Source organism: Triticum aestivum, chromosome 4A, assembly GCF_018294505.1.
Source record: "Triticum aestivum cultivar Chinese Spring chromosome 4A, IWGSC CS RefSeq v2.1, whole genome shotgun sequence".
NCBI classification, from domain to species: domain Eukaryota; kingdom Viridiplantae; phylum Streptophyta; class Magnoliopsida; order Poales; family Poaceae; genus Triticum; species Triticum aestivum.
In genome coordinates this window covers 351,632,860-351,658,373 of record NC_057803.1, presented here as the reverse complement: position 1 = coordinate 351,658,373, position 25,514 = coordinate 351,632,860, and the positions used below count along the sequence as shown (strand labels likewise).

Below are 25,514 nucleotides of genomic sequence, written 5' to 3'. Positions count from 1 at the left end.
CTGGATTGAGAGACTCCACCCCGGCACGCGTTCTAGGGCTGATTTGGCCGTCTTTCGGCTGGCGGGGCGCACGCATGATCCTGCCAACATCCGCCGCGCCGCCATCCTGGAAATCGTGGAACAGATCCTCGCGCGCGTGGGCTCGGAGGCGCCTGCCATCCGGACCCTCACCTACCCGATTTCCATCGCGCTGGCCCGTGCGGAGAGGATCGGCGCCCCAGCTCCCCGTGCTGGCGCTGGCGACGGACCGGCCGGCGGTGGCGCCGGTGATGGCGACGGCCCTGCTCGTGGCAGGGGCCCTGGCCGTGCGTGTCGCCGCGGCCGCAAGCGTCGACGCTCGGAGGCGCCGCCGGCCGGCCGGGCTGATGGCATGGCCGTCGACTCCCTGGGGTGGCGGGTTGGGAACCGCGCTGCGCGCACCGACGGTCTGTCCGTCGCGTCTGCATGGCCCGCGCCGCCCTCCGCGGTTGCGCCGCCGTCCGTACACCGTCGCGGCTGCGCCATAGAGTCCTGGCCTGGGCAGCGTGGTCAGCTGGAGCAGCAGCGCGATCAGCATGGCCCCACCAACATGCGTGGCCGCGCCAGAAAAGGGAGGCGCAAAAGAAAGCCAAAGCAAGCTTTGGCGGTGGCCCAGGCGGGCAGGGCCTCTGTTGCTGCAGGAGATGACGGAGATGCGCGAAGGACGCCTGTCGGTGGCCCCCCGCCTGGCCCCTCGGCTGCTCCAATCCCCAGCGTGGAGCCAGGCCACGGACCAAGTGGCACGCCCCCATTCGCGGAGAACACTCCGGAAGGATCCCGAGATTTGAATCTCACACCATCGGATGCCCCCGAGGAGGATTGTATGGGCCCTGGTTCTGATGCTCTTGATCCGAGGAATTGTCGGGATCTGCCCGATATGCGTGTGGGACCAGCCTCACAGCCTGTGCCGGCCTGCTTGTCGGGGCAAAGCGGCGTCTCACCCGCACCCCCACCTGACGACGGCCCTGTCCCCGCTGACCGGTCCTCCGGGCCCCATGCGCGCGTCGTGGGTGGAGGAGAGGAGCGCCCCACCTCGTCCCCCCAGGCCAAGGCCTCTCTACCGCCCCAGGCCCAGCCCATTGAGGACACTGGGCTCTCGCCCCAGGTGACTATTCTGCAGAGGCCACAAAGCCCGATCACCGCAACGGGACTCAACTTGGAGGCCCGCACGCCTGCGAGGGCCCAACTGGGGACGAATCTGCCTGCTGCCGAGCGCTTCGCATCCCCGCCGATCACCATGCGCCGTTCCCGCGCCCGTCCCGCTGCGCCAAGCTCCCTAACGTTGGGGGAATTTCTGGCCGCCGCCACCAAGCACATCGATGCGGCCCTGCCGACGCCTGGGAGGAGGCCGCACAGGCCCCTGAACTTCTTCCCCCGTCGCGGCCGCTCGGCTGCCACTGCCCTCCCGGCGGCGGCGCCACCCACTGCCGAGAGACGTGCGCAGGTCCAAATCCTGCGCACCCTGGGGATCATTGGGACGAATCAGAAGATAACCCCCGCCGAGATGAAGGCCTACGATGGCATGTTTGCGATGCCCATCCCGCTCCAGGTGCTCAAGGCCATGGCCGCGTTGGTCGACCGCGAGATCCCAGCATGCCTATCCTGCCCGCCGATCGCGCCAGCACATGTCGAGGTCGCCTGCACATCCTAGGCGGCTCCTGCCCGCTCCCCGTCGATCCACTTTCCATGGATCACGGCCTTAAGATTGCTGTATGGAATGTGCGCGGCCTGAATTCGCGGAGCCGGCGCACCGCCATTCGCTCGCTGTTGGATACCACCGCTGCCTCCATTGTGTGCTTGCAGGAAACTAAGATGGAGTTGCTTTGTTCGTCTGTTGTTCTTGACACCCTTGGTTCAGAGTTTGATGACTACACATACCTCCCGGCTCTTGGCACGCGGGGCGGCATCTTACTGGCTTGGAAGAGCAGGGTCGTGACTATCACGGACCCGTTGTTCACCACGAATGCCCTCTCGGCCAAAGTGGCCACGGCCTCGGGCATCCCTTGGTGGCTCTGTAGTGTATGGACCCCAGGACGACGCGGACAAAATTGCGTTCATGCTTGAGCTGCGGGAGATTCGTGCGGCCTGTCCCGGGCCTTGGATGCTTTGCGGAGACTTCAACCTCATCCTGCGCGACGTGGACAAGAACAACGGTAACTTAAATCGTCGTATGATGGGCAGATTCCGTCGCCTCGTCAATGACCTTGCGCTTAAGGAGGTCTACCTCAACGGGCGCCGCTTCACGTGGTCGAACGAGCAGTCCCCTCCCACTCTTGTGCACCTGGATCGTGTGCTCTGCACCTCGGACTGGGAGGATGCTCACGGCGAATGTCACCTTCGCTGCCTTGCGTCGGTCATCTCGGACCACTCCCCCCTGCTGCTGGACTGCTCCCCCATGCTCACGGCGCATAGACGTTTTCATTTTGAGGACTTCTGGTTGAGGCTTGATGGGTTCCACGACACGGTGGCTGCAGCTTGGGGCTCAGTCCATGACCCTGACCCCTTCCATCGATTGATGTTGCGCTTCCAGGCCACGGCGCGCAGGCTCACAAGCTGGAGTGCCAAGAAGACAGGCAGTATTCGCGACAAGTTGGCCATTTCTCGTGAGCTCATATCGCGCTTTGACAAGGCCCAGGAGGATCGAGCTCTCACTCCGGAGGAGGATTGGCTGCGAAAGCGCCTCAAGGTCTCGTACCTTGGCCTCGCTTCGTTGGAGCGCACCATCGCCAGGCAGCGCGCCCGCATCGCCACGCTCAAGGACGGCGACGCTAGCACGGGATTCTTCCACCGGCAATGCTCCTTTCGCCGTCAGAAGAATCGAATCTTCAGCCTGGCCGTGGATGGGCACACGCTCACCGACCAGGACGCGATGGCGCTTTCGAGCACTTTGGCGAGATCCTGGGCACGGCCGCCGACCACGACCTTACGCTCAACCTGGAGGGGCTCATTGAGCCTTGTGATCTGGCGAGCCTGGACGCTCCCTTCAGCGTGGAGGAGGTTTGGGACGCGATCAAGCGCCTCCCCGCTCGCAAGGCACCTGGGCCTGACGGCTTCACTGCGGAGTTCCTGCGAGCTTGCTGGACCATCGTTCGACAGGACCTTATGGATGTCTTCCAGCAACTGTTCGAGATGCGGGGCCGTGGCTTTGGCAAGCTCAACCAAGCCCTCATGACCCTTCTGCCCAAGCGCGCCGACGCCCAGCAGCTCCGCGACTACCGCCCGATCTGCTTGATCCATATCGTGGCCAAGATATTCACCAAGGTCCTGTCTCTGCGGCTTGCCCCCAGATTGGATAGCCTGGTCAGTCGCAACCAGAACGCGTTCATCACCGGCCGGAGCCTCCATGATAACTTCATCCTCGTGAGGCAATCTCTCAAATTGCTGCACCAACTCGGAGCTCCGCGGATCATGCTCAAGCTCGACCTCACGCGCGCCTTTGACTCCATATCTTGGCCATTCCTCTTTGAGGTTTTGCGCCAATATGGGTTCGGGGACAGATTTCGGGAATGGCTTGCGATCCTGCTTTCGACGTCCAGCACCCGTGTCATGATGAACGGCGGGCCAGGCCCCCCGATCTGGCACCGTTGTGGCCTGCGCCAAGGCGACTCCATGTCCCCCCAGCTGTTCGTTCTCGCTGTGGACACGCTTGGGCGGTTGATGCGCCGAGCGCTCGATGCCGGTATTCTGCAGCAGTTGCACCCCCGACGCCCAATCCCGGCGATCTCCCTCTATGCTGACGATGTGATGCTATTCTGTCATGCCACGCCGGAGGACACTGCTGCCATCAAGGGTATCTTGACCCTGTTCGGCAAAGCGAGCGGGCTGCTGGTTAACTATGCGAAGAGCTCTGCCACCGTCCTGCACGGTGACATGCAGGGACAAGAGGTGATCGCCCAATTGGGTTGCCCGGTGGTGCAGCTCCCCATCACTTATCTGGGCATCCCGTTGTCGACGCGACGGCCTTCCGCCGCCCAGTTGCAGCCCCTCGTTGATACGGTGGCTGCCCGGCTTCCTACCTGGAAGGCGTGGCTCATGAACAAAGCCGGGCGTCTTGCCCTTGTCAAATCGGTCCTCAACGCAATACCAGTGCACCAGCTGCTCGCGTTCGCTCCCCCGAAGAAGACGCTCAAACAATTGGCGAAGATCCAGCGAGGCTTCTTGTGGGCTGGGCGGGCCGTGGCCAACGGTGGCCATTGCCATGTCAACTGGAGCCGTGTGTGCCGTCCTATCGCGTATGGTGGGCTGGGAGTCTGACACCTGGAGCGCGCTGGCCTCGCGCTACGATTGCGATGGCTCTGGTTCGCCCGCGTCGATCCAGACCGTGCCTGGCAAGGTCTCGATCTGCAGTTCTCTCACGAGGAGCGCACGCTCTTCTTTGCCTCCACTACCATGATCATTGGAAGTGGCTCGACGGCGCTTTTTTGGGAAGATCGCTGGATTGGCGGGCAGTCTGTAGGTGAGATAGCTCCCCTACTCCACCAATGCATTCCCAAACATCGACGCAAGGCCAGGACGGTGGCTGAAGGGCTGGCGGGTAACTCTTGGGCACATGATATTCAAGGGGTCTTGGGTCCGCACGAGATCGGACAATACTTACTGCTATGGCAGGCTGTGGGCCACACCATCCTGACGAACGAGCCGGATCGCCTGCTCTGGAGGTGGACCACCAATGGCACCTACTCGGCGCGCTCATGTTATGCGGCCAGTTTCCAGGGATCCACGCGGTGCCATTCTTGGAAGTTGGTATGGAAGAGTTGGGCGCCTCCACGGGTAAAATTTTTCCATTGGCTCGCCGACCAGGATCGCTGCTGGACTGCTGAGAGGCTCGCGCGACGTGGCTTGCAGCATCACCCTCGATGCCTCCTTTGCGACCAGGCCGTGGAAACTATCCAGCACCTGCTGCTGACCTGCCCCTTTGCACGTCAGACCTGGCACATTGTCCTTGATTGGTTGATTATTCCGGTCCAAATCCCCGATCAGGAGCACACGGTCACGGAGTGGTGGCTGGGCGCGAAAGAGCTCGCGCCGCCGGCGCATCGGAAGGCCCTCAAATCCATCGCGCTTCTTGTGCCCTGGATGCTCTGGAAGCACAGGAACGCCTGTGTCTTCGACAACGCCACGCCATCCATCGAATCACTAGTGGTTAGGATCAAGGACGAGGCCCGGTGTTGGGCTGAAGCAGGAGCCCAGGGACTTCGGGTTGTTCTGCCCACAACCTGGGATGTCCACTGATTTTGTGCTTTTCTTTGTACTGCTCACCTCCTAGGAGGATTGGTCTAACTTTTCCATGAAATGAAATGCAAAGGTCCTTTGCGTTTTCTCGAAAAAAATTAAATATTTTAAAGCTTGTCGCCGAATTTTTCTATCTCCTGTTTTCCCAGGATCCTTTATATGATTAACCAGAGGAGTTCTCCAATCACCTGGTTCTAAATTAGCTGCTGATTTGGTTACTTGTGACGCCTGCACCGAATCTTCTTTGCCATGTACTATTTGCTGCTGGATCGAACAAGGACCTGCTGCATCCTTTAGCAAATTAATAGCCAACAAATCAGCCTTACTATTGACAGCATATATCATCGGTTTCTCTAATATGAAAAACTTCCCCCTACTGATTTGGTATCCAGATGCATGCTGCGCTAAGCAATTAGCTCTAGAATTCTCTTCCCTTGGTATATGACTGATAGTGAAAGTATTTAGGGACTTAATTATATCTAAACATCGGTCCAAATAGCTGTTCAAAAGTCCATCAAAACATTGAAATTCACCATTAATTTGCTGGACTACCAGAAGTGAATACCCAAAAGCCTCTATATCCTTTACACCCATATCTACTAAATTTTGTAAACCAAACAACAAAGCTTCATATTCAGCTTGGTTATTAGTACAAGGATATTCCAAACGGACCGATGTTTCATAAATGACATTGTTTGGTGAAATTAAAACATTACCAATGCCTTGTCCCTCCCTACAAACCGATCCATCAAAATAAAACTTCCACAGGCACACACTAACATAATTAATATCTTCTTCATCCTTAATCCTATGATCAACAATAAAATCAACGATGGCTTGACCTTTCATAGCATGCAACGATGCATATGCCAAGTCATATTCTATTAGTGCATAAGCCCATTTTCCAATCCTACCACTAAGAATCGGCTGCTGCAGCATATATTTAATCACATCGGCTTGGCAAGCTACTACGCATGTACTCCGTCCGAAAATACTTGTCATCAAAATGGATAAAAAGAGATGTATCTAGAACTAAAATACGTCTAGATACATCCCTTTTTATCCATTTTGATGACAAGTATTTCCGGACGGAGGGAGTACTATAAAGTAGATATGGCCAAAATTTTGTACATGCATAATACTCCCTCCGTCCCAAAATTCTTGTCTTAGATTTGTCTAAATACGGATGTATCAAGTCATGTTTTAGTATTAGATACATCCGTATCCAGACTAATCTAAGACAAGAATTTTGCGACGGAGGGAGTATAAAGATAAGCATAATTTTTCAATAAACACGTACCGACTCTCACCGCCAAGTAAGCGGCGGCTCAGCATGATGACTTGGTGTAGCTACCTTCTGGATGACGCCATTTCTTGTCCTTTGGAAGCCCGCCAACTTCTGCTTCAGCTTTTCCACCCTCTCTTCCTCAAGTTCCTGTTCAAGTTTCTGCCGTTCATCCTCAAGCAGATCCTCAAGTGTGACGGCGATGATGTTGTTGGGGTTGAGATCACTCCCGTCCTTGGGGTCGGTGCTCATTGTGTTCCTTTTCTTCTTCCCTAGAGGAGTTGCCAATTGTGTTGCTGCGCGAAATTGATCCACACATCACCACAGAATCCTCACTTTCATGGAGGTAAACCAACCGTTTTTCAATGCAAAACGGCAAAGATGAGCCAAACCCTAGGGTTGCTGGAAAGAAAAGATCAATTGAGAAAAGGACGTAGGAGAAAAAGTAACGTAAGGTTGTAAAAGGATCGATTGATTCTTCAATCGGCCATATACCCACATATATAAGGGTATGCCTGGCCTTTGGCAAATTGGAGTAGGACTCCTGACGTGCTGTTTCCTTGGCACATAAGCTAAAAGGCCTTTCCTAATCTTTAATTAATCCGTCTATATCTGTAAAAGCATCAGCCTGGGCCCAATACTAGTAGACTTTCCATATTAGCTCTGTTTTGGCAGAATAACTGATTATGCAAAATCTTTTCCATCTTCAGTTTTCCATACCAGACCTCTTTCCTTCTTTCTCTCCATGCGTGAGCTCTAACACACAATTCTGTTCCATCCAGCCTGCTGCACCTAGTCTCTGTACTTGCAATCATGTGTGCATTCTCAAACAATTAGCTTGACCACCAAAACTAAATAATCTGGGCGACTCCTCAAGCCAGATCCAAATTAGACTATCAACAGTAGGCATTGTCTCTGCGGTGCACGATCTGCCAAAGCAGTAGGCATTGGCCGATCTCGTGAAGACCGAGGACCCCCTGGATATCATGCGCCCAGGTGTGTTGCCGGCGAGCTCTCCCGCCACCGTTCTCGCTTTACGTCTCCGTTTGGTGATGCACTGGTAGAGCAGGGGTGCGAGCTCGCGGACCGACTGCCCATTAATCCAGCAATCCTCCCAAAACAGGGCCGTCGAGCCATTCCCAATGACTCACATCAGTTTATGATGTTTGCTGATAATGTCAGATTTTTCTTAATTACAGGAATGGTTGATTTAGTAACTAATGAGGCTTGTCTCTTTGGGACATTAGACGTTTGCGGTTTTACATGTTCTAGTCCTTCTATTTTGGACATTCTTGTTGTCATGGAGCTGGTAGGGCACTGCCTCATTCGACTATGATAACTTTCTGTAACTATGGACAAAACCCAGTAAAGGTTTTGACTAATGTTGCATCACTGCATAAATATTTGAACAATATTAAAACGTTGGCTAAAGGGGGAAGAATCCCTTGCTAACTGTCCGTTAGTTAGATAGGATATGAGACCTCTCTGCAGAAATACCTCTGGATAACACCCCAGCGGAACCCGCTTTGCGCGGACTCAAACACGGGTGGGTGAGACCACCACCGTGGGCTCTAGTCACTGAGCTAGCGCTTAGTTCTCAATATTCGAATAATATTACATCCTTACCTGGCTCAAATGTTAAAATGACATCTAGTTTTATTTATCTTAGCGCCGGCAGTCATTTTTCTTGTCATTTGTATCTTTTACTTTTCTGAGATATTCATTGTGAGACGTGTGTATCTCATCCCTTATTCCATTAGAGCCTTGGCGCAGTTGTAAAGCTGCTGCCTTGTGACCATGAGGTCACGGGTTCAAGTCCTGGAAACAGCCTCTTACAGAAATGTAGGGAAAGGCTGCGTACAATAGACATAAAGTGGTCGGACCCTTCCCCTGACCCTGCGCAAGCGGGAGCTACATGCACCGGGCTACCCTTTTTTTTAATCTATTTAGTTACAAAAGATATGGTTCAGTTAGGAAGACAGAGACATGGTTTGTTAGGAAAGTTGAGATTCTATTCTTAGGCTTCAAGTCGAATCTTCCCTATAGAAGGGACACCATGTACCCCATAAGGATTATGGAACAAACGAGAATAAACTAGTAAAGATCTAATCCCCGTCTCCAACCTTCCCTCCCTGTCATCCCTGGCACCATGGCCGGCCAAGCCTTCCTCCCTGGAGCTGTACTCCCAACCCTTTCACGTTCATCGGCCTAGGACCGTGACAACTTGGTATCAGACTCCGATCCCCGGCCAATCCCCACCACCATTCCCCATTCACTTGCACAAACTTGATTACTCTATCAGTTGACTTCATTGTTTATGATGCTTGATATGGTTCTGTTTCAGGCTATTTCATTTTATTCTAAAGCTCACAATTTGAGATCAGGAGATCCGATTATCCTTAGCAATCGAAGTTCTGCTTTCTGTTTGTAAGTTCCTTAACAATGTTATATTAATGCCATTCTTATGCAATATAGGTAAGCAGTTATGCTACTGCTCAGAAATCCATATTGAAATATTTGGTCTGTATTCATGGCCCTTTCGTGGCTGCTTTTATGGCAGGATAAGTCAAGTTCTGAGGGAGAGATCAGCAGCCGACTCAGAGTACCAGCCATTGAATGGCCTTGATCCTACAACACATGCAGAGGTATGAGTAGCTAAAAAGGTCTTTCTCACCAATGTGAAATTCAGATGTGAAAATTAAGTGAATGTATGGATCATTAATTCTTATTATTTTGTAAGTAAATTTTGCTGCAGTTAGCTCTGAAGGATGCAGAGAAGGTAGTAATTACCCACGGTAATTCTCCTAGGCCATATCTTCTCAAGGCATACACACTTATTCTGGTAACACCCTGAAACTTTACTTTTCTTCCTTTTATATATCTTAGAGCATTATTTAATGGGGACAACACCCAATGCTTACGCCTGGATAGTATAGTTCAATTTAGCCGTAACTTTTCACCATCTAGGATAATTTATTGGGATTTGCAGGAGAACTTTGGTTGACTTGGTTGACGTTTTGGTTATTTAGCCTCACACTGTATCTTACTCATTTAAACTGTTCCATGGATTATACCTCTAGTTTTGCGCTCTTGCAGACTCCCACCACCACCAGTACTTCAAAATTATTTATTTCTGCACCTTATTTTCATTTTCTTTCACATGAGTTGAGTTTAAGATCTGTCCACCTGATCCAAAAATATAAGGTGGTAATTACACACCAAAATTTGGAAGAACATTGTACATGCCGCAGTCTGCCAAATTACAAAGTACTGGTGGGAATTTGCGAAAGCAGAGAAGACAGAGCACACTATTCTCGCACCAATGGTGCGATTATCTCCTACATATCTGTTTCCATGATATTTTGTTCTACAGATTTGCATTATAATTATATGCTTTGTTATACAGTTATTTTTCATATTGTCAAGACTTACAATATATAAGTTCTAATTTTGTCCAAGCAGAAAGAAGTTCAGTATTCTTACCAGAAATATGCTTATGTAATGTCATGTTGCTTTATCACTTTATTATGGACAGGCTACCTTTAAGAGGACAATAGCTGATCTGAGAGTCGTTAAGACATAAATTCAACAACTTTTATCAGTCCTCCCTTATTATCATCTGTTGGGGTAACCATTGGATCGTGTTTCCTTGCATATGCAGCTGGAGCGATATCAGGAGGCACGTGAGTCCCTTCTGGCTGGTCTTCAAGTTGATCCCCTCAGGTACGATTGTTGATCCATGGTGATATTCATATTCACTGAATAGGTAGCAGATATTCGAAGGTGATACTGATCCTCTTGCACATTTTGTAATACTCGTTTGCTACATGTATAGCCATATCCTGCAAACCTGCCTCAGTGATCTGGATAGAAATACAAATGCTGCAGCCGGAGCAAGATGCCCAAGGCTAGATAGGACTGATGATTTTGAGTGCACATTGTGTTTTAAACTATTGTTTAAACCAGTTACCACTCCATGTGGGCACACGTTCTGTCGCTCTTGTTTACATCAGGCAATGGATCACGGTGAGCTCAGCAAATATTAATATACTTGATTAGCTGCTTTTGTTAGTTTGAGCTTCACATCATGTCTACTTTCAATAGGCAATAAGTGCCCCATGTGTCGGACAGTTCTTTTTATTGGTCCAAAAACTTATCCTATAAGGTACTTTTTGTTGTCTTACAAAATCAGATTTATTCATTTGAACTGAAGTTCCGTTTCCCTTTAGACATTCATTTTTTCCTTGATTTCTCTGATGTTAGTCATGTTTCAATGCCTCAGCGTAACATTGAGCAACATAATTCAGAAAAATTTCCCTGAAGAATATGCTGAGAGGAGGTCAGAACATGAAAATATGACATATGCAGGCATTGATTTGATGCCTCTGTTTGTTATGGATGTCGTATTACCATGCCAAAAGATGGCACTGAACATATTTGAACCTCGCTACAGGCTGATGGTACAACTATCCCAATTTAGTTTTTTTTTGTTTGTAAGATGCATTTGTTTACAGCTATGCACCTTCTGTTTTAATCAACATATCTTACTGCATGGTTGCAAGTTGATATGTAGCTTGCAGGTGTAGCTAAGTAAGATTCATCATATTTTCCCAGAAAGCTTGCTGTACAAAATTGTAGGTTGAATAATCAGAACATTATATTTTCCCTAAATCCTTATTGCAAACTCTTAATGTAAATAAAACAGAAATAAAAAAGATCTTTCTATTTGTCACCTTCTGTATCAAATCTGTACAAAATTCCAGATGGGCATTTCTTCTTTGTTTACATAGTTGACCATATTGCTATCCATCCATTTGCATTGAGATGTTTTCTCGAATACGCAGGAGAGCTGCCGTATCATTGCACTAAAAAGTCAAAAGTCAAAAGTCAAAATACAAGCCCCAACCCCACCCACACAGCACTTAATGAGTACATTACAAGCACGCCACTGACTATTAACGACCTCGACCAAAAAAGCAGAAACTATAAGGCGGCTACATCATACCACCCTATTAAACACACAATCATTCCTGTGATTCCACAACCTCCATTGAGTTGTAACTTAGTTTATTTGCTATGTTTTAAAACACTGCCAGGATGTGTTTTATCAATATATTCACAACCTTGTTTTTCCCCATTTGGAACAGGTAAGGAGAATAATGGAAGGGAATCATCGGATGGGAATGGTCAGTTTCAAATCTGAGATATTCTGCTTGCCTAAAGAGTTCATTCATTGACTGATTCTATAATCCAGGTTGCTATTGATTCTGCGACGGGAACTGTAGCTGACTGTGGTTGTGAGGTGGAAATTCTTGAGTGAGTCCAGTTTTCTTCATTTTTTGTCAAAATTCTGCCAACACTTGTGGTCTCACCTGTCTTAATAAATGTGTAGGTGCGAGCCACTTCCAGATGGACGTTTTTATCTAGAGGTAAATTCATGCTCTGTTTGCAGGATTACCAACCATTTGTGTGCACGCCTTTCTTTTCAAGGTTTATATTACACACATTGACTACCTAGAAAGGACCACCAAATACAAATAGTGGCACAACCGAAGGATTTTAGAACTTGCCCATGCAGCAACAACTCAGCTGGTGGAGTTGCATGTAAAAACTTAGCTGTCAGCGACCCAAAATACTACCAAGGCTAGATCTTCCAGAAGCACTGCCATGGCAGCCACATCAGCAGCAGCGTCGACAAGAAGCGCTACCATAGCAGCGAAAACTGCTGCCATGGCAGCCAAACCGGCGGCAACTAAGGTGCTGCCATGGTAGCCAAGGCAGCAAGCCCACCAAGCCACTTGTACATGGGCCGGACCTGAAGATGTGCACCCCGCTGAACAGGGCCAACTACAAATACCAGTACGACGAGTAGCAGGAGATTATCCGCGCTTGGATATGGCGATTCGGCACGGCGGCTCTATCTTCTACCTCCGGCTCCCTCACCTGTACGCCTTTCTTCTTCCTCAAGACCTGTATCTGAACTGAATTCCTCTGTAGTTGTGTGAGATTAGTGAATTGTGAGTTGGGATCCTAACATTATGGTATCAGAGCCTCCCTCCACCCTTCCGATTCATCTCCAATTCGTCCCCAAATTCACACAAATTTCTGCCCAAATTTCTTTTCTAGCACACAATTCTATTCACCACCATGCATCCGAAAGTAAAAGCTTACCTGGACAAGCTTCGTGCGGAGACCAAAGCACGCTACGACGCCTGACAAGCAGTTTGAGCTGCAGGCGACCTTGCTCACCGCAGGAGCTCCGCCTCCGCCACTGACGCGCTCAGTCGTCGTGGCCTTCGATGGCGGTCTCTCCATCGGGACCACCATCCCTATGGTTGTTCCTGACGCCTTCTTCGCCACCACCCATGCCCGAGAGGTCCCTGCGGTCGCCCACGACGCATCCCCAATCTGCATCGCGATAGCGCCCTTCACCTGTACTACAGTGCTCGACCAAGGTCGACGTTGTCGCCAGCGTCGACGAGGTCCACGACACCACCACCACCGCCCCCTCCGAGCTCGGGGACGATCTCATCCTTCGGGAGGTCGAGCAACCCACAACTGCGCAGGCGACACCCTCCATCGGCACTGCATCCTCTACCGCCAAGGTCGTCCCTCCGGTGGCGACCACAACCGATGTTGACCCCAGGGCCAGCATGCAGGAACTGGATGACTCACCATTGCCCTACTTCAACACCTTTCCTCCAGCAGCGAGCGAGTTGGACTACAACATCGTCCTCTTTGTCTCCAGCAACCTTACTGCACCGCCGCCAACCAAGTGCTCGGCATAATCCCCCGCCCATGAGAGCGATTGGGTGATGCCTCTTCTCACTACCAACGATGCCTTTCCCCGGTTGGTTTCCCCAGTGACCAGCGAGGCGTACCACTATGGCGTCGTCGACACCATCAACATTGCTGCCCCGAGAAGAACCACCTATTCGACAGGAGGCCTTGACCACGACGAGCACATGTGTCCATCCTACATTGAGCAACAACAAGAGATCTCCAACAACAATGGCTGCCCCCTATTTGATTGCAGATTGTTGTGAACAACGCTGCCCTGTTCCATGGTCATCTATGATGATTCTGGATATGTGTGGTGGCCATAGGACCGCCAGCTAAGGGTGGGGAATGAATTGGCAGAATGGTTATCTCCTACTCCGTATGCTACTGTGGTTGTGCATCTGTTTTTGTGCGTGAAGAACCCGGGTGCTTCGAGCATAGAACTATCAAGCACAAATGGTCTTCAGTTCATGCAGTTCAAGCACAATCGAGTGCCAGATCCAACGGATGAGCCTCTCATTTGCCTTCAAGATGAACAATTGCAGTCTTGGTATTCTCTGGATCGCGCAACACTCTTTTCTCGAGAAAACACAAAGGGCGATTGTGTTTCTTTGCATTTAAAAGGTAGGAGTTCAGTTACAAGTGTCCGAGGACGCACTGATTACATCAAGATCAGTGCACATCCAAGGTTTGTGGTAACACTATCCTAAGGCTAGTCGCCCTGGCTTGTGCCCAAGAGTGAGCCTCGTCCTTGAACCTATCGACTAGCGTATGAACGGAGGGTCTTTCGTTGTCGAAGAAGCAGCTATTTCTATGCCTACAGATCATCCAAGGCACAAGCAGCGTGACGGATTTCAGAGCCTTGTGAAGGATCGGCGGCGTGTTCCCCTTGGCGTGCAGCCACCGGTCCATAAGAGTAGGCTCCTGGTTGGGTGTTGGGGCCAAGATGCGCAACCAGGCTAGGACCTCGTGCCAGGCCTGCCGGGCGAGGGGGCAATCCAGCAGCCGGTGGTGCTTGGTCGCAAAGTAAGCAGCGCGGGTGGTGTTGCAGGCCGTGGCGAGCCAGCCGTTCAGTGGTCCAACAACGGTCCTGGTTGGCTAACCAGTGGAAGAACTTGACCCGTGGCTGCGGCACGCAGCTCTTCCAAACTAACTTCCAAGGGTAGCAGGTCATCGATCCGTGGAACATTGCCGTATAGCATGACTGCGCCGAGTAGGTGCCACTCGCGGACCACTTCCATATCAGCCGGTCAGGGGCGTCGGAGAGCTCGATGCTCTGCATGATCTGCCATAATTTCAAGTACTGCATGATCTCGTGGATGCAAGGGTGCCGTGGATGTCACGGACCCAGGTGTTGCCATTGAGCCCCTCTACCACCGTTCTTGTCTTGCGTCGTCGCTTGGGGATGCAGCCAGATAGCTTGGGGAGGAGCTCGCAGACTGACTGCCCGGCGTTCCAACGATCCTCCCAGAACAAGGCGATTAGACCATTCCCAATGGCCCTGGTAGTGGAAGCCAAGAAAAGCGCTAGTTCCTCCTCCGAAAACTGTAGATCGAGTCCCTGTCCCGCTCGTTCGGGATCCGTTCTGGAGAACCACAACCAGCGGAGCCGTAGCGCAAGTCCGGCGCGCTCTAGGTCGCTAACACCGAGGCGGTTGTCGTGGGAACGATTCCGACAATAGTAAGGGGTAGGGTAAAGGAGCGTGATCAATCGACATGCATATGGGTGACCCGGTGTTTTAGCGAGTTCGAGCCTCTCGCGGTGGAGATAACAACCCTACGTCTCGTGCTCCGGAGAGGCTTTGCTTTATTTGATTATGAATCCGGAGATTACAATGTGTGAGAGAGGGGAGAACGGATCTTCATGCCTGAGCTAAGTCCTTGAGACTAATGGCGAGAGAGCCATGGGGAAGAATGAGTCCGCCTCAAGTCTAGTGGTGGTGGGGGGTGGCTTATATAGAGTGCGCCACCCCCTCACCTCTTATGTTACAAGATGGAGCGTCAATGCCATAATATCAGCCCACTACGAAACCGCCACGCTGACTATTGTGTTCATACGTTCGAGTGAGTTGATGGTCATCCGAGTGGACGGTATGTTGATTGTCCGAGTGATGCTGGCCTGAACGTCATCCAAGTAATGTTGACATACATATCATCTGAGTAGCTTCATGTATGGTATGAAATTGATCTGGACCCATCTGTCGTATGGGCCTCGTGCTTTATGATATTTTGACCCTTCTTGGGCCTACCTGTCATGTGTATCCCCAACATTAGCCCTCGAATCGGTTGAGATTTTGCAGAATGAGTTTGTGAAAGACACAATTTGGCCCCAGTGATTACGGAAATACTCGGTATCCGTCATCGTGCTTTCAAACAACCAAGGTTTGAACAAAATCTCAATGGATTCTGGCACTGCGCTTCCCGGCTGATCTGGGGTAAGTGGCCGCGAGGAGAAACTTGGTGACAGTCGTTCATCTCTTGAAAGAGGTTAACTCGTGATCAGAGTATGGGAGTGTCATTGAATCTGGGCAACAAGATTGACGCATGGAGTGCTCTCCTGAGAGATGCCATTCTTATCTCGGAGGAACGTCAATACGAGTCGGCTCTAGATCCAAACTTATGAGTTTCACACTTTGAGTCCTAGAAGAAGGCTCAAAATGGGTCCGCGTAGGAGCGTCAAACTCACCTTATAGCATTTTTTTTGAGTGATCTTGATCTGGTCCTGCCCCGAGTAACTGATTACTTGGAATTTTGTTCTAAGGGTGCGCGATCAGAGTAACTGATTACTCAGAATTTTGTACCCATAGGGTTGTAGCCCCCGAGACTCCGACTGATTGCTAGTAGTCTGTTGGAGTCTGTAGGGTTTGGGCATTGGCGAGCATTCCAACAGAAGTGGGGAGTGATCCAACACGACGGACGCGAATCATTGGAGGTGGCACTCGCCGTGTGCATCGCCTCAGTCTGAGGTGCATAGCACGCGGTCGAGATGCATCAACGCCGGCGGTGACTGCTCGTTTGACCATGTGTAGTGTCGGCCGGTGAGGTAGATCTCCTTGAGCGCTAGATCGTTACTTAGACGGCGAAACTTGCCCATCATGCGCTGGTTGAGGTTGTCCGTGTTCTTGTCCTCGTCGCGGAGGATGAGGTTTAAACCATCACATAACATCCAAGGCCTTGGGGCAGTCAGCCCTGACATCGCGGAGCTCCTGTAAGAAAGCCATCTTGCTGGCGTCGTCTTGTGGCCCGTAGACCATCGTTAGCCACCAGGGCGTGCCCGCGACTGTGGAGATCTTAGCAGTGAGCGTGTTAGTGGTGAACAATGGGTTCGTGACTGTCACGTCCCTGCTCTTCCATGCAAGATGCCACCCCGCATGCCTTGTGCCGGAAGATACGTGTAGTCATCGAATTCTGCACCAAGCGTGTCGAGGACAACCGACGAACAGATCAATGCCATTTTCGTTTCTTGCAAGCAAACAATTGAGGTCCCTTAGGTGTCTAGCAACGCTCTAATGGCATGGCACCGCGCCCATGCATTGAGGCCGCACACGTTCCATATCGCTATTTTATGGCCGTGATCCATCGAGACGGGATCGACTGCGACCTAAGTCTCGCACGCGACTCTACACGCGCCACGGTGGTCACCAGCGACACCATGCATGCTGGGATCTCTCGATCAACCAATGCGGCAATGGCCGTGAGGACGGTTAGCGGTATAGGTGCGGCAAACCCGACATCCTAGGCCTTCATCTCTGCCGCGGTTGGTGATTTCCTGGTTGGTTCCAAGGATTCCAAGCGTCTGAAGAATCTGCCTGTGCGAGCCTCTCGGTGGTGGGCGGTGCGGATGCGGATGTGGGGGCAGTGGCGCTGATCTTCCTTGTCGAGGGGTGTAGTTGACGGGGCGACGCGACGTCTTCCCAGGTGCCAACAGAGAAGCATTGAGATTCTTGGTGGCAGCAACCAAGAATTCCCCAACATCCACGATTGTGGGGCGGCACGTCCTCGATATCGCCGTAACATGATTAGGGGCGAGGCGAAGCGATTGGCCGACGAACCGCGTGGGCTTGGGGCAGTTATGACCATGGTTGTTGGCGTTGGTGGGGAGGGCAGTGCCGCATGCCTCTGTAGGATGACGACTTGGCCCCGCATGGCAGGGGCGTCGCTTGCGAGCCGGCTAGCTCATGGGCATGAGAAGCGGCGCCAAAGTCTCGCGCTCCCTGTCCAATGGGCACGCTCGTGGGCGTACTCGTGGACTGGTCAGTGCTGGAGGCCAACCCCACATTGGGGTGTGGTGTGGGGGGATCACCACTTTTTCCCGATAGAGCAGCAGGCCTTGTTGGTTCGCCGTGCTGCGAGTCTGGCACATTGCTCAGCGTGGATAGGTCCTGATTGGCCGAAGGGGCAGTTGTGCCATAGGGTGACCCCAGTGGATTGTCGTTGGGGTCGTGCGAAGCCGCCTGATTTGAATCCAGACGGTTCTGGGGTGGTCGCAGCCACAGAGTGGTCGACACCTGAAAGGATCGAGAAGAGGGGTCTAGACGGGGGGTGATTAGACCCTCAACAAGTACAAGTGGCAATTTTTAAGTTCTTCTGAGTTGAGGTGGAGTTTTAGCACAAGTTTAAGCATTTACAATACATTTCAAGCAAGCATGACAAGAGTATGAGTAGCGGAAAGAGTAAAGCATGCTAATTGCAAGAAAGTAAAGGGGATGGGATTGGAGTGAGCAAACGCAATGAAGACACGGAGATTTTTGGCATGGTTCCGATAGGTGGTGCTATCGTACATGCATGTTAATGGTGACTTCAACCCACGAAGGGTAACGGTTGCGCGAGTCCATGGAGGGCTCCACCCACGAAGGGTCCACGAAGAAGTAACCTTGTCTATCCCACCATGGCCATCGCCCATGAAGGATTGCCTCACTCGGGTAGATCTTCACAAAGTAGGTGATCTCCTTGCCCTTACAAACTTCTTGCTTCAACTCCACAATCTTGTCGGAAGCTCCCAAGCGACACCTAACCAATCTAGGAGACACCACTCTCCAAAAGGTAATAGATGGTGTGTTGATGATGAACTCCTTGCTCTTGTGCTTCAAATGATAGTCTCCCCAACACTCAACTCTCTCTTTTAATAGTATTGGCTTTCCTATGGACTCAATATGATCTTGGATCACTAAAATAGAAATGAAGAGTCTTGAGCTTTTGCCAATATGTGTCCTTAGCATTTGAAGGGGTTCCACATCCTCTTGTCCATGCCATGCCATTGTTGAACTTGTCTGAAATACACTGGATAAAAGTATTAGTCCAAAAAGAGATATGTTGACATTAATTACCAAAATCACCCAGGGAGCAATTGTGCTTTCAACACCTGTCCCGACCGAGCCCCCCGACTAGGCATCACCAGTAGCCGCGTCAGCGCTGTGCGTCTGGCCCGCAGCAAAGCGCTGCCTTTTCTTCCTTTTACCATTTCCTCTTCTGGCTTCATGATGAGGGCGACCGGGCCCATGCTGGCGCCGTATCGTGGTTGTGGCATGGCCACCACCGCACAGGGAGGGGCGGGCTACACCAGCGACATGGCCACCCTGTCTGCACGAGCGTTGCGGCCGCCAGCACGCCATGCCAGGTTGTCCATCGCCATGCCATCGACGCAATTGGAGGGATGCGCGTCCGTACGTCTGCGCTTGCTCCGCGACGGCGTGCGCGCCCTGGGCCATGGCCATGAGCCGGGTCACGGTCCTTTGTCTCCGTCGGGGCCAGCACCCGACAGCACGGCGGGTGGGGTAGCCCTGATCATGGCGGCGCGGGCGAGTGCAATGTTGATGGGTAGGTCAACATCCGGATGGTCGGTGCTCGGAACGCAGGCGTGCAGTGACCTGTTCGGCAACCTCTAGGATGGCGGCTCGACGAATTCTGGTGGGGTCATGTGTGCGCCAAGACAGCCGGAACGTGGCGAGGTCGGTGCGGGAGCGGGTTTGGGGGTGTAGGTGTTTGATCCATCAGCTCTGCCCAAGGATGTGCTCGGCGATCGAAAGGTGCCAGGTTTGGGCTAGAATTCCGCGGAGTTCGAGCTCGACGTGGTACTCAAACTCGCCGGAGCCGGCGTGGGCGAGCTTGCACCATGGGCGCATCGACAGGGAGAAGCGAGGTGAGTGTATGAAGTGGTCACCGGCGAGGCGGTCCTTGGTGGCCTGCAAGCTGAAGAGGATCAAGAAATCCTCGGGATGGTGCGTGTCAACGATGAGCTTGAAGGAATCCAGGAGCACCTTGGTGACCTCGTTGGTGGAGACGGACAGGCGGTTGCCGGTGATGGACGCCACCATCGCACAGGACAGGACTATCTCCGCTTCCTCCATCTCGATGGTGCGCGACACGATGACCCGCTCCGGCTCTGGCAAGCGTGCGTCGGTCGTAGAATTGGAGCCCCCGTGGATTCTTCTTGCAAAAATTAAGGCCATAGGTGATCCACGGAGGTTAGAGGAGGGGCCTGGGTGCACGGAATTGAAGAGGGATGCAGGGAATCGCTCAGTACGGGCGAAGATTGGACCGAAGAAAATTGGAAAGGGCGACCGTGGTTGGAGGCGAGCAAGGTGAGCTCCTGTGGTCAAATTGATTGAGGGGAAAAGGTGTGGCCATGGCGCCTTGTTGAGGAAGATTCTGGCGAACTTACGAGGTGCCGGGTGCGTTGGATGCATGCCTGCACCTCTTCCTCCTGTGCCCCATAGCTCCCGTGGTCAAGCCTGCAAGTAGCCTCCTATCGCTAATGACACGTATATGACCGGCCCGAACCGTACCACGACACCTCAGGCTCCGTGTCGCCAGCACAACCGCCGCTGCTCCTGGTGCTCCGACGAGCTTTCGCCCCGCTTCTAGTTGCCATCTTGCCGCTGGTCCGTGCGGAGTCATGGGGCCTTTTCTGCTCCAGCAAGTGCGCCCGCAACGCTGCCTTCGGCCTGGACTCATTGTCCTGTGTTATCCTTGAGGGCGAGCATGGCGTCCTTGAGCACAGGGGCGTGGCCTTGTGCACACATTGCTGATGACAGTGCCATGCTGGGTCATGCCCGACTTATCTCGCCATGCTCAGCCTCCTTATTTTTTGCAGGAGGAATCCGCAGGAAGGCCGCTATGGCTGTGGTGGTGAGGGGCTCGGGCTCGGGCACGGGGACAAGTGAGATGCCGGTAGAGCTGCAGCGCCGCTGTTCGTAGGTCGCCGGCGGGCGCAGCGTGGGTGGCTGCTGCTGTATGCGTGAGCTACTCGGGCCAGGCGCTGAGAGAGAGAGAGAGAGGGGGGGGGGGGGGGGGGCTGACCCTGCCCTAGCTTAATTGGCATGGCTGCTGATGTGGCGCTGGCCAGTCAGCAGTCTATGCGGTCAGAACTGCTTGACGGAGGCAAAACCAGGAGGAGGGTTGACTTTTGCATTGCGTGGTAAGTTTGGGGTATCGGTCCATCGGTTTCGAAGTTCAGAGTTGCAAATTAAACAGAGTGGTTAATTCGAGGTTGTAATGTGGACTTCTCTCTAAACCGAGTGGTTAGTTCAGGGTTGTAATGTGGACTTTTCTCAATATTGATCAGTTTGGGTTTGGCCTCTTTTCTTATTGACTTGTCAAAAACAATTAAATTTTAAAATTGAAGCTATTATCAGAGGGTAAATAATTCTTTTGTTTATAGGTGGAAGGTTCACGACGGTTTCGTATCTTGCGATCCTGGGATGAAGATGGGTGCGTCCAGAATGCTCTATATACTCCCTCAGTTTTTATTTACTCCGCATATTAGCTTTGGCCTAAGTCAAACTTTATAAAGTTTGACCAAGTTTATCGAAAACAATCTAAACTTTGACAATAACAAATATACATAATATATTGAATGATGATTCTAATGGTATTGATTTGGTATTGTGGATGTTAATAATTTTTGTATAAACTTGGTCAAAGTTTACAAAGTTTGACTTGAGACAAAGCTAATATGCGAAGTAAATAAAAACGGAGGGAGTATGTTTATGTGCTGCATAATTTATCTGGAAGAACCTGTTGTCTTGTCCCAGCCCTTTCGACAATTTCTTACTTTTGTTGTTTTTTATTGTAGGTACCGTGTTGCTGAAATTGAATGGTTCCAAGATGTTTCTTTACCAGAAGGATCACAAGAGAGAAGAGATGTAAAAACTAATTACCTTATCAAATTTATCTCCTTTTGTTACCAGAAGTGCTTGAAGAAGTTCAACTGTGGTGGAATATGTCATTCTATCTTCTAAAACCAAAAGAAGTAAAAGGAAAACAACTATATGAAAATAGATAGTTCTTTGCCAGCACATCTCAAACTTTATACGCATATCTACTTACACAAGAGCTGATAACTGCTCTTAGTAAGTGGTTTTGTGACAAATACATAATACTGCAAAAAGCTACAAGTACTGTGGAAAGTGGCGTACATTACTTTTTTCCAGTATAATTCATGCATGCAAATTTTCCAGTAATTTTACTGTGGAAAGTGGTTTGGCATCTGAATTTTATTTTTTGTACATTGTGTGGCAATTGGTTGTTCCATTAAGAAATTAATGCCTTGTTTGTGGTTTCTTTTCTCTGTGTTTGTGGTTATTGTTCTGCGTGCATCATGCCATCATCTCCACTTCAATGGAAAATAAATAGCATGTTTAACCACAATGCAATGGTAAACAGATAATTCTACCTCAACAATTGTATTGAGTTGTATATTTGATCTAATTCTTTGCAGCTAATTGAAAGGGCCAATGAAGCTTCAGAACTGGCTAGGACGTGCATTAGGCGTACCAGAGAAACCATAAGGCCTGGTATGATATTTTGAATACATTGCATGAATATCCTTTTCAATTTAGTGATTCTATTGAAAAAAGTTCAAGCACCATGGGAACTGGATATGATGCATTTCACTCTCAGGCATGCTAGGCAAACCATAAGACCAAGTATGCATAGGTCGTGAAGCTAGGCTTTGGAACCCGTAGTACCTTATGCATATATGTCAGGGTATTAGGATAACAGTGTATTAAGGATTTATTATCTAGGGGCATTATCATCATTTCTCATGGGATGTTATCTTGTACCGGCCAGATTCTCTATAAGGTTATCCTTGTATCGTTGTTCAGCTAAGAAATCAAAACCCAAATTTTATCATGCATTTATTTCTTTATCTCAGTTCTTTAAATTCCAGCATTTTATCTTCTTTGACCTGCAATTTATCCCTGTTCTACTGAATCTTGTTGAATTCCGAGTTCTTGCCGATATCTCCTTGTCAGATCCATCGGGATCCTGCAATGTATACATATGTTTATAGTCTATTTTCTTAAACTTTAAATATTTCTAAATCTTTCGGGATTCTACTTTATTTTGGGGTCTTGACAAATAAGACTGGGCTTTTATAGACCCATGACTTAGGTGCGTCCACCACTGTCAGTACTCACACTCTCAAAACAGTATATGAATGTCCTGCTCTTTGAAAGCTGTGTTTGTTGTTTGGTGCTCAACCGGTGCCCACAGTGTTCTACTTTCACCTGTTTTACCGAATGCAGTGGGGCGGGCAAGACGCTTTGATCTTGAGAGCATTCCTGGACCACAGGACCCTGAGAAGTTCAGTTTTTGGGTAAGCCTTGTTCCTGCAGATTCTTAGGTGAAGGATATAATATCTTTGGTGCCATGTACTTATTTCTTTTCTGCAGCTTGTCAACTTGATTAATTTGAGGCCATCGGATAAATTAGAACTATTACGCCTCTGTGATACTCGAGAGGTTAGCTTCAAGGCTAAATTTGCATTGGAACCTTACGGGAGATATCATGTTTTAATGTTGCACTATTTTTTGCCCCTGCAGAGAATATCTCTTAGCCTTAGATTGCTGAGCAATGCAGAACAAGGTTGCCGTGTACAGTAACGGATTATATTTGGCGCACAACCATTGACTAACAATGTTCATTGTAATATTCTTTTATCACATATTCTGATGCTAGTGAAATTCTTATGATTTTGTATGTTCTTTTATTCTCTTACCTGCAAAAAAAAACTATAATTCTTGTACTTGTTCTTATTATTGTGAAACCATTCGATGTTTGGCGGAACACTCGTATTCCTGTAGGGGTGTGGGGTCCAGTATGATATGATGTTTCAAAAATTCTCAAAAGATTCACGGATGTAGTGACTGCGGCGTGGGGGCTTGCGAGTCCTCAGAATAATGGTGGTGGTTCTAGCATACTTCTCGCATCAAGGCAGCCTTCAGCATGTCTGCCCCTCTTCGATCTGGCCATATGTGTTTCGGATCTTCTGCCAGAGATCTTCTTGGATTGCCATATGAAGCTTCTAGATATCTGAATAGGATGGAATCCGGTCGTGTGCACACATATCCGCCTGTGTGGCTTCATGTCGGTGCGGCGTGATGCTTCGCTAGTTGTTGAAATCACGGGACATGTCGGCATCTCAATTTTCATGGTGTACACTGTTGTGGAGAAGGTCAAGGTGGCTGAGATTAGAGGAGTAGTATTGGCGGAGGGGCTCCTTCAAGGCATTGAAGATTTTGCTTCACGGGGGCCGGTGATCCAATTTGGTGATTGTGAGCCTGGTGTTTGATGATTTGTAGGAGCAGCCTTAGTGGGGGCGGCAACACTGGAGGAATAGTTTGGCGGCACTCCTCGACTGCGAGTCTTGACTTTCATCGTGAAAACCTAAGGTTTAACCTTTGTTGGTTGTGCTTTGCAATGGCCTTGCTGAAGGAATTATTTTGAGAGCTCATACTTTCTTCAGGGTGAAAACCTAAATCTTTGATCGGGCGAGGATGATGCTTGTGCAATGTCCCCTTCTTGGAGGAGTGAAGTGCACTGTAGGTCCTTAAACTATTTCAGGGGTGTCACATAGGTCCTCGAACTATAAAAATCGTCATTTAGATCCTTGAAGTACAGTAAGTGTGTCATCCAGGTCCAAAATCTCACTAACCCCCTCTAAATGGCCAGCTGGCATGGTGAACAGTGCGAAAAATAAAAAATATGAACAAAAAAAAATCTGAAAATCTTTGGCATCAAAGATACCCCTGGTGTGTGAATAGTAAAAATGTTCATTAATTCAAAAAAATGTTCGCGAATATGGGAAAAATATTCGCGACTTTAAAAAAGTTCACAAACAATAAATTTGAAAATATGTTCGCGAACCACAAATATTGTTCGTGGGTATGGAAAAAAATGTTCGCGAACCACAAAAATTCCTGACTTTAAAAAATGTTAGAGAACTTTTTATTAAAGTCGCAAATATTTTTTCCGAATTCATTGTTCGCGAATATTTTATTAAAGTCATGAATATTTTTTCCAAATTCATCGTTCGTGAACATTTTTTTAAAGTCATGAATATTTTTTCCAAATTCATCGTTCGCAAACTTTTTTTAAACTCGCGAATATTTTTCCCAAATTCATCGTTCGCGAACATTTTTTTAAAGTCGTGAATATTTTTTCCAAATTCATCGTTCGCGAACTTTTTTTAAACTCACGAATATTTTTTTGAAGTCGCGAATATTTTTTTCCAAATTCATCATTCGCGAACATTTTATTAAAGTCACAAATATTTTTCCAAATTCATCGTTCGCGAACTTTTTTTGAATTAATGACATTTTTACTGTTCACGCGCCAGGGTCTCTTCAATGACAGAGGATCTCAGTTTTTTGATATTTTACTATATTTATTTTTTGTCGTGTACTGTTCATCACGCATAGGAATTCAGGACTGTTTGCCGCGTACTGTTCATCACGCATAGGAATTCAGGACTGTTTGCCGCGTACTGTTACGGTTACTGTTTATGTGCTAGCTGGCCAGTTAGAGCCTGTCAGGGAGATTTTGGACCTGAACGACACACTTACTGCACTTTGAGGACCTAGATGACGATTTTCATAGTTCGAGGACCTACGTGACATCCCTGGAATAGTTCAAGGACCTACAGTGCACTTCACTCTTCTTGGAGGCGTGGCCTTTGGAGAACCTTTTGTATTCCGGGTGTTGTCTTTGGCTGTAGTTTGTTGGGTTGCTGTTGTGAGGAGTTGATTACTGTGGTGGTTTTTCTTTTCATTTTCTTTTTTTTTTCACTTTCAGGCTGTGTGCATCTTGAAGTTCGTAACATTTTGTTGGTGCAGAGGCAAGGTGTAATTGATATCTCCGTGATATTAATATATTCTCTTTATAAAAAAATGTAGTGCACAACGCCTGCAGGTCTA

At 49.5% G+C, this 25,514-nt stretch overlaps 1 protein-coding gene across 1 annotated transcript in view; it reads left to right on the top strand.

The window, feature by feature from the left end:
* LOC123086089 (LON peptidase N-terminal domain and RING finger protein 1) overlaps nt 1-23,344 on the top strand; it is a 33,403-nt gene extending 10,059 nt beyond the window's left edge. The window contains exons 3-18 of the mRNA XM_044507794.1: nt 8,880-8,962; nt 9,096-9,180; nt 9,291-9,377; nt 10,197-10,258; nt 10,371-10,561; nt 10,640-10,700; nt 10,818-10,995; nt 11,683-11,721; nt 11,790-11,851; nt 11,928-11,964; nt 20,975-21,024; nt 21,389-21,458; nt 22,034-22,109; nt 22,845-22,915; nt 22,992-23,060; nt 23,142-23,344. Of these exons, the coding sequence (XP_044363729.1) occupies nt 8,880-8,962; nt 9,096-9,180; nt 9,291-9,377; nt 10,197-10,258; nt 10,371-10,561; nt 10,640-10,700; nt 10,818-10,995; nt 11,683-11,721; nt 11,790-11,851; nt 11,928-11,964; nt 20,975-21,024; nt 21,389-21,458; nt 22,034-22,109; nt 22,845-22,915; nt 22,992-23,060; nt 23,142-23,201 (1,281 nt within the window). The 3' untranslated portion in view covers nt 23,202-23,344. The remainder of the gene's footprint in view (nt 1-8,879; nt 8,963-9,095; nt 9,181-9,290; nt 9,378-10,196; nt 10,259-10,370; nt 10,562-10,639; nt 10,701-10,817; nt 10,996-11,682; nt 11,722-11,789; nt 11,852-11,927; nt 11,965-20,974; nt 21,025-21,388; nt 21,459-22,033; nt 22,110-22,844; nt 22,916-22,991; nt 23,061-23,141) is intronic.
* The last annotated feature ends 2,170 nt before the right edge of the window (nt 23,345-25,514 follow it).